At 36.6% G+C, this 17101-nt stretch overlaps 1 protein-coding gene across 1 annotated transcript in view; it reads right to left on the bottom strand.

The window, feature by feature from the left end:
• The window catches only part of palmdb (palmdelphin b), a 58297-nt gene that overhangs the window by 24400 nt on the left and 16796 nt on the right, over positions 1 to 17101 (bottom strand). The window contains exons 3-5 of the mRNA XM_017414086.3: positions 14858 to 14938; positions 13434 to 13564; positions 11894 to 12008 (exon numbers count right to left, since the gene is read on the bottom strand). Coding sequence (XP_017269575.1) covers positions 11894 to 12008; positions 13434 to 13564; positions 14858 to 14938 — 327 coding nt within the window. The remainder of the gene's footprint in view (positions 1 to 11893; positions 12009 to 13433; positions 13565 to 14857; positions 14939 to 17101) is intronic.

Below are 17101 nucleotides of genomic sequence, written 5' to 3'. Positions count from 1 at the left end.
ACAGAACTCCAGGGGATGTTTAGGGTCTTGGAAATCCTTTTGGATCCATCTCCTGACTTGTACTTTTCAATAATCTTTTCTTTGAGTTGAATTAGGACAGTCACTTTAAAGGGGGTGAATATTTATGCAACTAATATTTTTATTTAATTGGTATTACTCTGTAAAACTTTAATTTCACTTTGACATTGAATTTTTTTAAATATGTTTTGTAAAGAAAGCCAATTTGTAGTGATCATGACTGCTTTATGACAGCAATTAAAGCAGAAAACGTCCTCTGTAAACCCCTGCAGTCGTTGCATCTCATGGGTTTACAAAGTGATTGTGGCCCTAAGAGGACTTTCTAAAAACTGAAATGCCTGCTGACAGAGAAAAGGTTCAGCCATCCCGGTTGAAAGTATACTGGAGACAGATTCAGATATTAAATCTTAGTCACAGTAACACTGGACGGCCATGGACTCTTACTTCACAGGTTTGTTTCGTGTGAAACAACAATGCTGTTATGTAACTGTTTTTCTACTCCTCTCTAAGTAGTCTCCTTCTTTTAAAAGGACACAGAGAGGAAAAGAAAGCAACCAAGGACAAGTGATTTACATGAGCAAACAAACCTCAGCAAACCTTCACTAACTCTGCTCTCAGTGTGTCTACAAGTAAAATCTTGTTCCCATTTTAATTTCTACCTTCAGAATTGACTAAACTTAATCCTTTGATTTGATGCAAACAGATTCTCAATCTCAGACCTTTCCTTGTGTTTTTATTATCTCAAAGGCAATAATTTTTTTTTGCTTCTGTCTGTGTGTGCCTTTTGTCTGCACCGTTAGTGAAATATCTCATGAACCACAGGGTGGATTTTGATTATACTTTAACAGTAATCACTGGATGAACATCTACAACTGATTACCTTTTGGAATCTGATTCAAGATGGCCACCAATTCTCAAATAAACACTCACCAACACAGAAATGGATCTTTACAAATATTGAAGTAAAGTTTTGTGGGACAGTAGACCACAGAACATGAATTACATGAATTACAAGATTTGACTACAATGGTTATGACTCCATCTCTTCAATAAGATGATCTTATTCTTAAACTTTGGCATAAAAGTTGGTGAGTACTATGCGCTCTTTCAAAGAATTCTAGGTTTTTAATTAAACTTCCTTTGGTTATAAATAGATTTTTTTAATATTTCATTTACTTGGTAGGTGGTTAAATAGAAATAATGTTTCCAAACTAGTATTTGTGTAAATATAACTAGTCAGGCACTACTGATAAAAACTTACTGCCACCGTGACCTGATAGACAAACCTTTTGTTTTATTTCACAGTAAAAGCACGAAAGTTTATTTTACAAAGTAACGGTACTTCAAATACATCTGAGAGTGAACCATTGTTTGTAATTGGAGTTACAATTTCTGCCTCATAAATATCTATGCTTGGTTGAGTTTCTAAATGGCAACAAAGAGTTTAATAAAGTAATCATAAATCAATGGTTTAAGGCTGTTTGACAAAATAAAGATCCTCACAGGTAAAAAGTCTGAGACTTTCTTAATCAGTAATACGCAACCCTGGTCCATGGAGCTTACTGTCCTGCATATTTTAGATGGTTTTCTATGTCAGTACATCTGATCTGTGATAAACGGGGTTGTGCAGAACTTAAAAACATGCTGAGGATGTAATTCAGTCATTAAGATCAGGAAAACATCTAACAAATGCAAGACTGAGACCCAAGGACCAGGGCTGGGGACCTCTGCCCTAAATTACGGATTATAATAAAACCTTCAATGTCTTTTTGTTTTTCTTTTATATGAATGGAAAAAAGAGTTACCAAAATGAAACAAAGCCAAAGACCATGTGTTATTGTCTCAATTGTCATTACATACAACAGTGTTATTTCCTCTAAACATTAAAGCAGACTAATATTACCACATAAAAAAGATAATAGCTATATTCTAATTTAACTAGAATGATACCCACTTACAATTCTATTTCCAAGAATTGTTTGCTTTCTTAAATACCCGTGGATTTATCATTTAACTTATTAGGCAAAAGCAGAGTAAAACAATTTAGTTGGAGAGTTAACAGGAAATAAATTAGGTTCCGGTTCCCAGGCTGGGTTTTGATGAGTAAAGCCTTTTAATTACAGGCTTCGCCAGAAGGTGGCAGTAAAGTCATTATCACCTCAAAAGGCACGGAGCTTGATGACAGAGGAAGGACAGAAAGAAAAAGAAAAGGAAAAAGACTGAAAGCCATGTTCTTCCTGGTGTTTTTGCCTCATCTTATGGTTGAACAGAGCCCCATCTTGTCCATGCTGGTGCTGCACGTGTTTACAGGCTCCATCTCCCTCCGCCTCTGTAGATAACAGCTGCGTTCTCCTGTCTTGTGAATGAAGGTTGGCTTGTGAAGCTTTAACGCCTCCCAGCTTGGTGGGTAGACGTCTTTAAAAAGGTCTCTGTCACCTGTTACCCTGGCTCTACCCACTGTGGGTTGGAAGATTTTGCTCTTGCATCCCTCCGGGTGGAATGACAGACATTCCTCAATGCCACAGCCGTCGGCATCATCTTCATCCTCACTGCTGGCGATCATAACTAGCTCAGCTTGAATGTCTTCCTCTTCATTTGCAGCATCCTCGTAGCCCATGAAGATCATTGTAATGGATTCTGATTTGGGTTTCTCTGGCAGAGTACTGACAAGGTTAACAGAGGGAGCATTCTCTGTACAGACGGGTAGGTGTCTGGTAAAATCAGCCAAGCTCTCTGTTAAGGCACGGGAATTCCCTTCAGAGTTTTTGCTTGCTAAAGATGGACTAAACCTTTGCAAAGACCTGTAAACTGGTTGGATGGGTGCAGGTGTTGCTTCGGCCCTGACTATAAATGGGACAGGAGATGGATCTGTCTTCCTGTGAGAGAATGCTGGTAGATTTTTAGCACCAAAGTTTGACGATGGAAAAAGATTCTTTTCATTCTCGGATTTTCCTGAAATATTAAAACAGAGCAGCTTGTCTTCTGCATCACAGTTATGGATGCTTGAACTGGAACCTTGTTGGATGTTTGTGGAAAGGTTCTGGTTTTCTGCGTCTTGAGGTTTTTGTTTAAGAAGCGTTTGAGGTGGTGTCCTGGGTGTCGATGGTCTGGTGCCCATGTAGGGTACAGAGTACACTGGCTGATGGTACTGCACCTCAGTGTGCGCCTTCTTGTCTGTGGCCTTGTGCAGGAGCTCTTCTACCTCTGTGGGTGTCATTTCTCCAACCGCACTGTTGGGTGTTTTGTTTCTCCCAGACTGCAGTGCATACACAGATTTGCGGCCATCGTCGTACACCTTTAGCCCTCTCTCTGGAACAGATTCTGGGCTCACAGTCTCCGTAGAAAGCACCTGACTTTTGCCTGTTTTTTTGTCGTGCTCTACACTGATTTTAATTGCAAAAGTTGCTAGAATAAAGAAAAAAAAAAAACACAGCTTTTTAGGACAAAGGATAGAAAGAGAAGTCACACAATTTCGGCCAAACACAATTAGAATTGAGGGAGGTCATTGATTTCTTAAGGTAACTTTTTAACTGTTCTATCCTAAAGGAATTACCAAAGCTGGGAAACAGCCAGATTAATAACGGCACACTTCGCAAGTACACATTTCATCCTTCAACAATACAAACATGTTTATGTTTTTACAACGAGTCTAACAAAACCGGCTTTCCAAGAAAACAGACAAAGAACTCATTCGTCATGGATGCAGCCTTTGGTTTTATTTAGCAACTGAATTTGTCACATTATCTCTTTATCAAAATGTGACTCTGTTTGGCCTGGATTCACTAAGATTGTACAACACCAGTTTTTTACTCCATTTTTGCTTAGCAATTGCTGACCTTTTTTATTGACTAGATGACTTTTGCAAGTAATTTGTTGCTCTGGATTTTAATTTGGGGTATCAGAATAAAGGGGGTGAACACAAAAGCACACCACACTTCTCAGATTTATTTTTTGTTTTAAGTTTTAAAAATTTGGTCTTTTAATCAGTAAGTGACAGTTTGAACTTCACTGATCATCACTGTATTCTACTATATCTGAACCAAAACAATCTTTTTATTTTTTGTTTCTAAAAATATTCTTGGAAACACATTATCGTTTCTGGATGTATTTCTTTTAACACAGAAAACAACTCAAAACGTTGTAGCAATTATGCCAGGCCTGTATGTGGTGCTGTAACACAACCACAAAAATACACCAAATACGAGACATGGAGCATGAGCAAAAAGCTTACATGCCGGGTAGGAACCATAGACTATGTATTATATACTGTACTGTACTGTACTGTACTGTATGTATAATACACTTTACATTTTAAATGTATACTTGATGTACTGCAACTTTCTTTTTTAGTACTGTTCAATAAAGTCATAAAGATGCTTCATAGATTATTTGGTGTAATAAAAATAAAGATTTTTACTCTGCTCTATTTAAGGCTGGTATTCTTCATCAGCCTTGTCTGCTCATTGATGTTTTACAGTAAACAAAAGATTTTGCTCTTGATGAGAAACTAGCATCTGTACCACAAACACCAGCACGTAATCTATCATTATTGTTATGAGTGGGGTCCTAGGTTAGGCTAGAGGTGGGTCTATGACATTGTAGTTTTCAAAACATTGTGTTCTGGCTGTCCACATAAAAATGCAACGTTGGTGTCTGAAGATTTTCTTACTCTGAAACTCATTTTCCAAATACCACCATTTAGAGGCTCCTAAAAACACTGTTTCTGTGTGAACACAAGACTGGAACTGTTAAATAAAAACTTTTACATGTTCACAAAACATGTTCCTGTGTGGACAAGGGGCTCAGAAATCATAAAGGGATCTCTTTGGTTTACAATTTGCATTCTAGTAAATTGATATTAAAATACCCTAGTGAAGCCATGAGGCTTTTTCGGTCATAGCATACAACTACGCATGAGAAAACAGATGGTTCCATTGTTATACAGCCGTAAGACTACTTTCTTCTTTCTACTCTGCATGCATTAGTTTAATAATTCTTCACCAGATTATCCTGACATTTGCACAATTTATCCACAAACTGTTTTTAGCCTGTTCTGTTGTCGTACCTTTTTTTGTTTCATCCCTATCAGCTTTACAAACTACAGGCGTTTTTGCTTCGGCCTGTGGAACGAACAGTGGGACATCTTGGATTGGCAAGAGGGCATGCTGTGACACATCTGAGGAACAAAATTATAATAGGTGAAAATATTACAAAGACCAGAGCAGCCATGTTAGATAAAAAGTCTTTGTTCTAAAAATATCACTACATCAAAGGATCAAATGATTATTACAGAAACTTTATGCTGCTCATTTATGCTTTAAGCCCATTATTTCAACATATAAAAAAATATGTTTATGGTGGAAACAGATAAAACTGATATGATTCTTGTCGTTGTGTGTCAACAGGAAGTTAAGCCAAAATGTTATTTGCATCTGCAGAATGCCAAACGGAGTGAGTCAAGAGCAGTTTAAATGTCAGCAGTATCACAACCCCATATATTATCACCAAAAAGTGATGGCGGAGTGAAATGGTTCTTGCTGTGAGTGCATGTGTTGATTTGTCTGTAGCATTACCAAATTATCTCATGACTCACTGGATTTCAATGGAAACTCAGAAAGCAATCACTACGTTGAGATCTACAACGGAGTAGTTTTTAGAGTGACCCCAATTCAAGATGGCTGCTACAACAAAGTGACCTTAGCAAACACAAGAAATGGCTATACCTCAGTAGTTTTTACGGCTATGAAGCTACAAGTTCATACGGTAGAAGCTGATACTCATTCACAACACATACTCTGAGCTCCAACAAATCATGCAAGATCACACAAGCTATTGATCATGCATGATAGTACTTTCAAGGTTTTACTAAAACAGCTGTAAGTTAATAATTTCACCAAGCTGCAACAACCAATCAACACTTTTCATGGACCAATAAATACAACCTAACACTGACATGATACCTGCAGTGGTAGTTTCATATTAGCATGGTCTGATCAAATTGTGAGGTGTTTAAAGATTCCCACCCCTACATAGTAGATAGCAGCAGAAAACCTGGCTTACTGACTAGTACTAAAAGTGGAGCCGTATGATGAATAACTTCACACTGAAGGAGGTTTTCTGAGTTTCCTGCAATCCGCCATGTTCTAATAGGCTTTAGAGAGCATAGTTGGGTGTTAATTGAATATGAAGGGGGCCTAAGAAGACATATTTATTTTTAAGCTTTAGTAATTTGAAAATAATGGGCACAAGAAACATGAGCAACCAGTCATCTAACGTTAATCACAGGTTTTCTTAGATAAAATGTCTCTTATAGATACAGCACATACAATAATTTTAAAGTGAAAGTCATAAAATGCTGAAAGACTTCTTTTACCTGTCTGGAACTCTGTGTTTAGGTCCTATACGTGAAGACAGAGGAGTCGTTGGTCAAAGTTGTTACAGTAGCAGGGCAACAGATCAAAGGAGACTGTTTCATGTTAAAGTCGGTGCATTTTTACTGAAGCTGAATCCAGACAGCAATCAATGGGTAAGTCATGCATATTAGTCCTTGCACTTCACACCCACGATGTGAGCAGTCCGTTTATCTGCCATGTTCTACACACTAAGCGTCCCTTTGTGAACCAAAGCTCACCCACGCAGTCCTGAGAGAGTGCATCTTGTTCGAAACAAGCAGAGATTAGCAGAGGAGTCACAGGCAGCATGCAGTGAGTAAAAAAAAAACTAAACAACCCTCGGCATTTATCAAGTTGTAAACCTATATTGTGTGCCTTGTAAACTACAACAACACCTTTCTGTAACCTTCAAGAGCAGTGTGTAATATAAACCAGAGGATGAAGTCAACTGAGTCAGCTAGCTGCAGCTGTCGGAGAGTAGTTTGGGACATAAAATTACAGAAAAGTCAAGAGGAAATATGAAAATCTGATGCACAATTTTTTGAAAAGTTTCAAAACTCAAGTGACAAGACTGCAAGCTTGGTTGACTCTAGAGTAAACTGAGAACTCCTTTAAACCTTTTGAGGTATTTTGGACATTCCTTTTACACTGTATATATATATATGAGGAGCATAAATGCATGACTGTAAATGGTTTTGGAGAATCTGTAACCAAACTAAAAGTATTCTTTCTTTGTATTTTGAGATGTTGATTTGATCGTTTTCACCATCTGTTATTTGAGCATTTTTGTTAGCATGACATGATCATAGGAAAAAAAATAAAATAAAATTAGTCTCTGAAGTAGTGTAGATGGGGTCTTATACCGCTTTACTTGCTTGTACATGCAGTTACTGCTCCCATTACCTACTGTTCTGTTTTCTTCCCATAGAAACTATACCTGAACTAATAGTTCAGACTTTTTACTCTCAGCCTGTCGAGGCAGATGGCCGTCCATCCTGGGGGACTGGCTGAGGCAGGGGCGTTTGTTCTGAGTGAACCTGCTAGGGCCTGAGCCCCCTAATGTGTTGGCAAGGCCCACCCAATCAAAAAGCTTACAACTCCTTTTTTGTTTCTCGGTACCTAATTAAAATGAATAAATAAAATAATGAATAAAATGATGCTTCTAAGCTACCAAATAAATCATGTTACAAAATATTTTAAATAATACTTGGGTTCAACTTTATATTTGGGTCTTTACATTGACTATGACAGGGGTAGGCAACCTCGGTCCTCGAGCGCCACTATCCTACATGTTTTTCTTGTTCCTCTGCTCCAACAAACCTGATTTGAATCAATGGATGATTAACAGGCTTCTGCAGAACATGAAGAGGTAATTTAACCACTGAAATCAGGTGTGTTGGAGCAAAGAAACAAGTAAAACATGCAGGATAGTGGCCCTCGAGGACCAGGGTTGCCTATCCCTGGACTATGAACTATGTTGTGAAATTAATTCAACAGTAGATTATTTATTTATTATTTGGATTGTTAGGACTATCAGGGTTTAGACCAGTGGTTCCAGATGTTGGGATCAGAACCCCACTGTAGTTTATGAAACAAAAGTAAGGGTTCTTGAGATGGTATCAAGAAATTAAAGTGTAAAGATGAATGCAAATAGCAAATTTCTGATATAAAAAGAGTAGTCAGAAATTGATATAAATCACCAAAAACAGTTGTTGAGGCTGTTAATGCTGGCATTCTATTCTTGTTTAATTGGCTCATTAGAGTATGTTCATATCAGCAAATACACAGCTGCAGTCTTGGCTTCAGTCACTGGATCTGTGATGTTGCAACATGGCACACTATTCTCACAAAAAGCCTTTTTATTAGCTAATATCCCTTATTCAGTTTGGCATTTAATTTCCTTTTATTGATTTTGCAAGATACATATCTGCTGCAAAATTTGCATTTTTGGTCAGACAAAAGCATGCTGTCTTTTCCTAAAGGTAGAAAGGGATTCTTTTTTTAAGCAACCTATTGATCTAAAAGTCAGTCTTTTCAAGTACCTATATACCAAAGAATCTGGTTTGATGTCAGCACATTTTTTTAACTAGCCCCAACTAAATTTGGTGTCTGTATAAAAAGTGTCACTTTATACCAAAGGAAAAACAGAGTAAATGTTTTGTTAATAGTTCATTTAACAAATTTAAATGATGCATATTTAGCCTAAGCACTGAAAAAAGGTATAACACTCATTGAGAACATTTGATGAACATATCAAGACAATATCTAAAATAAAATAAAATCATAGACATTTTTGTGATTTGCTGCAACTTTCACATTGCTCACTGTTAATTCATGGGTGTTAATTAACCCAGAGTTTTAAAATGTTATTCTAGATGCAAGGTCTTAGTATCATTTCAAAGGTTTTGAATGAAATCATCTGTTTTAAAAACTCATTATGTATTATAAAATGATTTGTAGAGGCTGAAAATTACTATGCTACTACTATGTTCCTAATGTTATTATGATGCATACTACAGGTAAAAGGACATAAAACACTTTTACTAAAACAAATATGCAAGAATACATCTCTGAATCTGTATTTAACAAAAGTGAATAGAATTAATATTTATCACTGATTTACCAGTTGGGATTTAGGTTTTGTTTTAACAGTTTGATAACCTTTATTTCTTATTGTGTCCAGTCAATAATTTCATAAAGCTTATGTAAAAATAATTTATTTTCTAGATTATTAATATTATTGAGTTTTGAATGGGTTTAAAAGCTTAGTTTGAATGCAGGTAAACATTATTCGTCCTGATTTTTTTTCTGTTCTGCATAAACTCCTAATATGACTGAAGAATAGTCAGAAGGGAAGACTGTTGGATGCCGAGAACTTACTTTAAATGATAGAAATTGTTCATGTAACCTCAGCCACAGAAACAGTTAACATTTCCTCATGTTGTAAAAATGTACTTTTTAGCAGTTGTATAACTTTTACAGAAGTCTAAAAGAGAATTGTGTTTTTATTTTTGTTTGTTTCAGTTTTATTTTGCACCTATAGTATTATATTTACAGCCGTGTTTTTGCTTATCATCAATCATGTCGGGTAATGCTTGCTATCACGAAGACTTCCAGCAGCAGAGATGGTTGAGTAGTGGGGCTCCTCCTGTGCCAGGAGGTGAGGTCAGTCGCCTCCTCTCAATATAGAAGGGCTGGGATTAGCTGTGCCTTTCAGCTCTACGTGCTTTATCCAAGCACACTGCCATAGTGTGTCATGATTACAGTTGATTTTTAAGAAATTACCCTAGTTTCAATCAATTTCATACATTTTATTTTTCCACCATACAGTACAGCAACCTTTGTGCCTTATTGTTTAACACAACACAAAGGTCAATGTAAATCAGAAAGGTATTGGTTTTTTTTTATACCAAACTAAGTATGCATCTTTGTGCTAAAGATGGTGTTAGATGGTAGTCACTCAGAGAGACAGTGAAAGAAAGAGGAAATTTTCCCTGCAGAATGAAATACGGCAAAACGACAACTATGGGCAGGTTTTTGTTGCCTTTGTGCCAAAGAGGATACAGTATCACAATGTCTGTTCAAAGTAATTAGAAAGGGGAGGTCCCCACAGTGAGTCATCCTCCTCCATCTAACTCTGTCTTCTGTGTTCTCTGTCCTCACTCCAACTACTTCCATGTCCTCTCTAATGGCATCCATATATCTCCTCTTTGTCCTTTTCCTGGCATCTGTATCTCTAACATCCTTCAACCAATATACCCACTGTCCCTCCTCTGCACATGTCCAAACCATCTCAGTCTGGTCTCTCTAACTTTATCTCCCAGTCTTTCAACCTGTGCTGTACCTCTGATGACCTCATTCCTAATCCTATCCATCCTTTCCACTCCCATGGAGAACCTCAACATCTTCAGCTCTGCCACTTCCAGTTTTGTCTCCTGTCTTTTTGTCCGTCTCACTGTCTCCAAACTATAAAACATAGCTGCTCTCACCACTGTCTTGTAAACTTTTCCTTTGACCTTTGCTGCCACCCTTTTGTCACAAATCCCTCCTGAAACTTTTCTCCATCCACTCCTCCTGCCTGGACTCTCTTTTTCACTTCTTTACCACACTCCCTGTTTTCCTGGACAGTCGACCCAAAGTACTTGAAGTCCTGCACCTTTGTGACCTCTGCTCCTTGTAGCCTTAATGTTCCACCTGCCTCCCTCTCATTCACACACATGTATTCTGTCTTGCTGCGGCTGACTTTCACCCTTCATCTTTCAAGTGCATATCATAGTCCATGGGGATTCCTGTCTGACCTCATCCTTTAGTCTGTCCATCACCAGAGCAAACAAGAAGGGGCTAAGAGCCGATCCTTGATGCACTCCCACCTCCACATTGAAGCTGTCTGTCACTCCTACAGCCCACCTCACCACTGTCCTGCTGTCCTCACACATGTCCTGTACCAGTCTAACATACTTCTCTGCCACTCCAGATTTCCTCATACAACACCACAGCTCCCCCTTTGGCACCCTGTTTATGCTTTTTCTAAATCCACAAAGATACAATGAAGTTCTTTCTGACTCTCTCTGTACTTCAGCATCCTCAAAGCAAAGATGGCATCTGTGGTGCTCTTTCTTGGCATTAAACCATCCTGCTGCTTACAAGTAGTCAACTCTTGTCTAAGTCTAGCTTCCACAACTCTGTCCCAGATCTTCATTGTGTAGTTCATCAACTTAATCCCCCTGCAGTTGCTACAACTCTGTACATCACCCACGTTCTTAAAAATGGGTACCAGCACACTTCTCACTTCTTTTTTTGGTCCTAGTCTCAGGAAGAGAAATCCAGATTGGAGGACTGTCTGTACCATGTAAACAGATTCTGTGATTGTCCCTGACATCAATCTCTTAGTTATTTTGTTTAATTATGATGTAAGATAACACAATTAAAGGCATGGAAACTCTTATAATCCCAATCACATCACTTCATTATGTTAGCATCACAAGTGGCAACAACTATTGCTTTTTTTTAACTTTATTGTATAAATTTACATGCAGGATCAAAGTACACAACATCTTTTATCCTAAAACATTTCCACGCTGACTTCTTTTTTCAGATCAGGGGGATTTCTTTATTAATATAAAAGTAAATCCCTTTTTTTGAGAATTTATGAAAACAAATAGCTCATACTGTCACGGTTGTGCTTTTATTTATTTATTTTTTTATTACAAGTATTGTTCACAATGAACATTAGCTTCCCATCTGTTACAAGTGTCTGCAGCTTAAAAAAATACATCAAATCACAACGATCCAGATCTTTGTTTAGACGATGATTTTATTTTATTTTTTAAAAGGTGGTGTAATTTATTATCATTCTTCATTGCAGTAAATTAGAAAACAGCATTTCTTAGTATTTCTTAGTAGCATAAACCAGTTAGTCAGAAGCACACATCAGTACAAAAGTGAGTGAGGCATGCATATTGAAACAGATGATTTGAACCTACCTTGATGATGTCCTCAGGTGTTCTCTCCACCTCTTTTAACCGCTTCAGAACCACCTCTTCATTGGCAGAAATGTTGAGCTCCTGTGTCTCCAAGGCATCAATCTCCTTCTCTATTCTGGGCGGACAAATAATGAGCTATGATAAATGGAAAGGTCACTAGGTAACATTATATATTTATATATAATTATATTTCCCTGCAAAGGATCATCATCATCATCATCATCTATCTATCTATCTATCTATCTATCTATCTATCTATCTATCTATCTATCTATCTATCTATCTATCTATCTATCTATCTATCTATATAGATAGATATCTATCTATCTATCTATCTATCTATATAGATAGATAGATAGATAGATAGATATCTATCTATATAGATAGATAGATAGATAGATAGATAGATAGATAGATAGATAGATAGATAATGATGATGTTATTCTATTCACTAAGTAACATTATCCATTTATATATAATTATATTTTTCTGTAAAGAATCCATAAATTATTGTCATCATCATTATGTATCTATATCTATATCCATATCGAAATCAATAAGAATGAATTACTTTAATAAATTCTAAAGAAAGACAGTGCTTTCCAAATAGTATGTACTGGGTTGTATACTATATCTTTAGAGCATATATTTAGTAATTTTCCTTTTATATGGCAGCACCTTAAAGTGGCTGCCTCACATGTAAATGTAAAAATAAATAAAAAGTCTTTAAAGTTGGAAATCTTCTAGGTTAAAGCTAATAACATCTGGCACAAGCCTGATGCGTGGAGTCACATGAATAGTCAGGAATGTAGAAGTATGTGAGAGGCTTTTGGTTGTTTTTTTATAATTTACATTTTCTCAGTGGTTATCGGCTGGATTGCAAAAGAAATTTTAATCAAACTAGAGACTCATAAACCTTTTCAGAATATTCTGAAGTGAATTATTTCTTGAATGAGCATGTTTATGTCAGGCACACAATTGTCAACAAAAAAAGCAGCAATATTTTAAATAAAAAATATTTTATGATTGTCTTCATGTGTCCCTGTGATGGACTGTCCCCAGCCTCTCACACAGGGACTGCTGGAGATAAGAACCAGCTCCCTGTGACCCTGAATGGAACAGCGGGTTAAAAAAAAAAGGATAAATGGATATTTTTGAATTTAAAGAATATTTTTACATTGTATTACCAGCGGTAATATGTTTAAAAGACAAAACCATTAAACTCCTGAAGACTTATTTTCTTTAGGTAGCAGAAAAGAATTTGTTTTTATGACTTTATGACTGTTTTTATTTCCCTTATTTTAAGGATTGTGTGCCTGTTTATAGCTTCATTGTTTTCCCCTTTATTGTATTGTATTTTCATTTAATGTAAAGCATTTTGTAATTTTCCGTGTGAAAACTTATCTAAATTAGGTTTCCCTACTTATTAAGTTAAAGGACTTGTGCATTTTGTAGACTCAGCTAGCTTTTTCTAATATGTATCCAGAGTGGGATGTAAGAAGAGATTGACTGTAGTTGAGTGTTTTCACTCTCAGGTTACCTGAGGATGTTGCTCTGCAGCTGATCACTCTGCTGCTGCTCATCTTGAGCCTGAAGCCTCATGGCCTCCTGTTCCTCCTCCGACTGCTGACTCAGACCATCCATCAGCCATTGTTCCCTCAGAGATTTTTTCTGCCAGTTAAACACACCAACACATAGGAAATATACTGAGACAAATTTATAGTTTTGACAGGCCTTTTCCTCCACATATACATACACCCACACCCGCACAAAAAATAGTAAATAAACATATCAGATATTTAAATATAGGTATTGTACCAGTTCTTTAAAAAATAGTCATTTGAAATCAGAACTGTTGGTCCAGGGACAGCAAAAACTTGTAAAAGTAAGTTGTATGTATAACTAATTAGGTTAATTAGCAACAGGTCAGAAAGAAGATTGAGTGGACACCATCCAGAAACGCTGCTGTCTTCTTTGTCCGAAGCTCATTTAAAATGGACTGAGGCAAAATTAAAAACTGCTATGTGGTCAGATAAATCAAAATATGAATTTTCTTTTTGAAACAAAAGATGCTACATCTTCCGTATTAAAGAGGAGAGAGACCATCTGGCCTGCTATCAGCGCACAGCTCAAAAGCCTGCCTCTCTGATGGTATGGGGGTGCATTAGTGCCTATGGCGTGGGCAGCTTACACATCTGGAAAGGCTCCATTAATGCAGGAAAGTATTTACAAGTTTTAGAACAACATCTGCTCCCATCCCGATGACATATTTTTCAGGGCAGGTCTTGCATATTTCTGCAGTATAATGTTAAATCACAGGCTGTGTCCATTATAACAACAGGGCTTCGTAGAAGAAGAGTCTGAACTGACCTGACCTCTTACTAACTGAAAACATTTGCTGCATCATCAACTCATCCAGCAAAGATGACCCGGGACTGTTAAACAGCTTTATATGCCATTTAAAGCTGTTATTGTATATACAGATGTACAGTATATATTATAGTAGCTTTAGGATAGGATGGTACAGAAAGTGCTGTAAACAATCACATGTAGGATTGCATTTCTTTATGCTTTCATTTGGGCTTGAGAAACTTAGAATTTGAATATGTATGATAACCAAGTTTGGACTAAATACGAGAAAGTTTGTCAGCTACTATGAATCAGAATCTATATGAACTTAACTGAGTTTTGAGCATTTGACTAAATTGTACACTTAAGCTCAACACAAGCTAATGAAAAAAAAACAAGTTTCCATATTTCTTTTAAAAAATCTGTATACTTCAGATTGAATGAAAATAAATGTTTGTTTTGATTGATTTTACATACATATACACTGGTAATTGTGTTTGTTGTAAGCAGATTCCATTGGTTGAACTTGTTATGAGGAAGAGCCTTTTTGTGTTTTAGAAAGAATGAAACGTACAGGTGAAGCTGAGGTTTTACATTCATTGAATTAAAGAATACCTTTATATACTGGAGTTTTAACTTCTCCTCCTCGATCTGTCTTCTTTTCTTGGCGATATCTTCTTGGATTCTTCTTTTGTCCTGTGGAGAGAAAGCAGACGCCTGCCCCATGAGTGCATTTTGTAGCATGGAAACTATTCCACCTGTTGCCTCGCCCTGCTGACCTTGAGCTGACAACTGGACACCAAAAGTCACAAATGTCTCTAAGGCAGGGGTCTGTAATCTGTGGCTCTGGGCCCACATGTGGCTCTTTGGCCCCTCTACAGTGGCTGTTTGTGACTTTGACCAAAACTAAAGTTGAAATAAATATTGACCATGATAAAGAAGGCTAGTTTTAGTAATTTTCTGTCCAAATTTATGCAATATGTGAATCAAATTTTTTTGCAACAAAATCCTTTTCATAATGCAAGGAGCCAAACAGATTGATCAATTTGCAGGAATAGTTTAATCTGTTTGCTTCCTTTAAAATCCACCAGAAAATTAATTTAATTTTTGACACATTTGATACAAGTTGCTGAGAAAAAAACAGAAAATGTCAATGTACAGCTTTCTATGACTGATTACTATATGGCAAGTCATTAAAATAAAGCCATTTGTAAAAATATGACAAGTCAATTTAATCACAATCAGATAAAAATGAAAGATTTGCCTTTAATAAAAAAAGCTTTATTGAAAGTTATAATGAATGAAGCTTTCTGCATTTATTAAAGCACATTTCTTAAGACAGATACTAATTCAGCAAACTGGCCTGTTTTCTGTTCACTCTAACTCTGTGCCATTTTATTTCAATCAATAATTTAATTATTTTAAATATAGAATCAACTCACAAAGGCCCACCTAATTCATAAATGTTTACATTTTATTAGATGGGGTATGACACAGATACTTATCTTTTCCTTCTTCACTGGTTTGAACCAACAGATGTCAGCGGCTTATTAAATTTATTTTATTTCAGAGAATAACTCACCATAGTTTTTTAACCTAGTATGTATATAAAACCTAAAAATTGTGTTATAAGTTTTGCTGCTCTGGTCAATTTTTCTGCACTGTCAGAAAAAGCAGAAACAACTTTTATGATTGAAAAGGTTACAGATCCCAGCTCCAGTGGTTCACTATAACCTGTACAGCCTTCCACACTTGTATGCACCGCCTGCAGAAATGAATGTTCTCCTTAATCACAGACAACTTAAAATAATTGGAATTTGGACACTTTAATTATGTAATAAAGATGAAATACTGTAAAACTAATCCATTGTTTGCTCTAAATCATATCACATTCCCTAAGTTCTTGGATGTGACACTGAGACAGTCACTGATGGTTAGCGCTTTGATCGCTTTGATCCAGCATCAGTGTGGCACTTAGTCCCAGTGAAAGAGGATCCCCTGGTGATGTCTGGTGCTATTTATAACCATGTCTCCAACTGAGTTGGCTACATCAGTTTTCAGAAAATGTCTGGACCATTAAAATCATTTCACACAGACAAATGGTAGAGAAAAAAAGGAACACATATCACAAAGAACTCAATACTCTAACATGAATGAAATCCCAAAAGAAAAAAAAAACTGTTGCAGTTAAAACTGTGATTCAATCCAATTTATTTATAAATTTACAACAAAAGTCATCTCAGCATACGGATTGTGTCGAATCCTCTCTTCATCACAATCCCTCATCCTGAGCAGCACATTGGCAACAATGATGGGAGTGGGTGTGTATGACAGAAACCAAAAGGGCTTTTCCCCAATACAGTCCAGGCACAGAATAAAATTTACATTTTTACCCCATTTCTTTTATCATATTTAATAAAAATATCCTGCTGTATATAAAATTTTGTTGTACCATAACAAGCTTTTTTATCTTGAAATATTATTGTTCTACAAAGATATCTTTTTTAAATCCCAAAAAAGTCTGCATGGATTACACAGCAGAGAGTCATTTCAAAGATTTTTTTTTCAAGCACTTAATATAACTTGTCATATCTTGTGTTCAGATGCATCTCTGTTGAAAACATGTATTTTTTTAAATGCCTTTTTTTCCATCCATTTAGCCATCAATCTATTTTATACCACTTATCCGTTGTCAGGTCATGGGAACAACCAGTCCAGGAAAGAAACTCTGAAATCCCTTTCCCCAGTGACTCTCTCCAGCTCCTCCTGGGGGATCCCAACACATTCCCAGGCCACAGAGGATACACAATCCCTCCAGTGAGTTCTGGGCCTGTCCTGGGATCTCCTCCCAGTGGGACA

The sequence above is a fragment of the Kryptolebias marmoratus genome, linkage group LG21 (genome assembly GCF_001649575.2).
Source record: "Kryptolebias marmoratus isolate JLee-2015 linkage group LG21, ASM164957v2, whole genome shotgun sequence".
In the NCBI taxonomy this organism is placed as follows: domain Eukaryota; kingdom Metazoa; phylum Chordata; class Actinopteri; order Cyprinodontiformes; family Rivulidae; genus Kryptolebias; species Kryptolebias marmoratus.
Note: the sequence above shows the minus strand (reverse complement) of the source record. Positions and strands in the feature narration are given on the sequence as shown.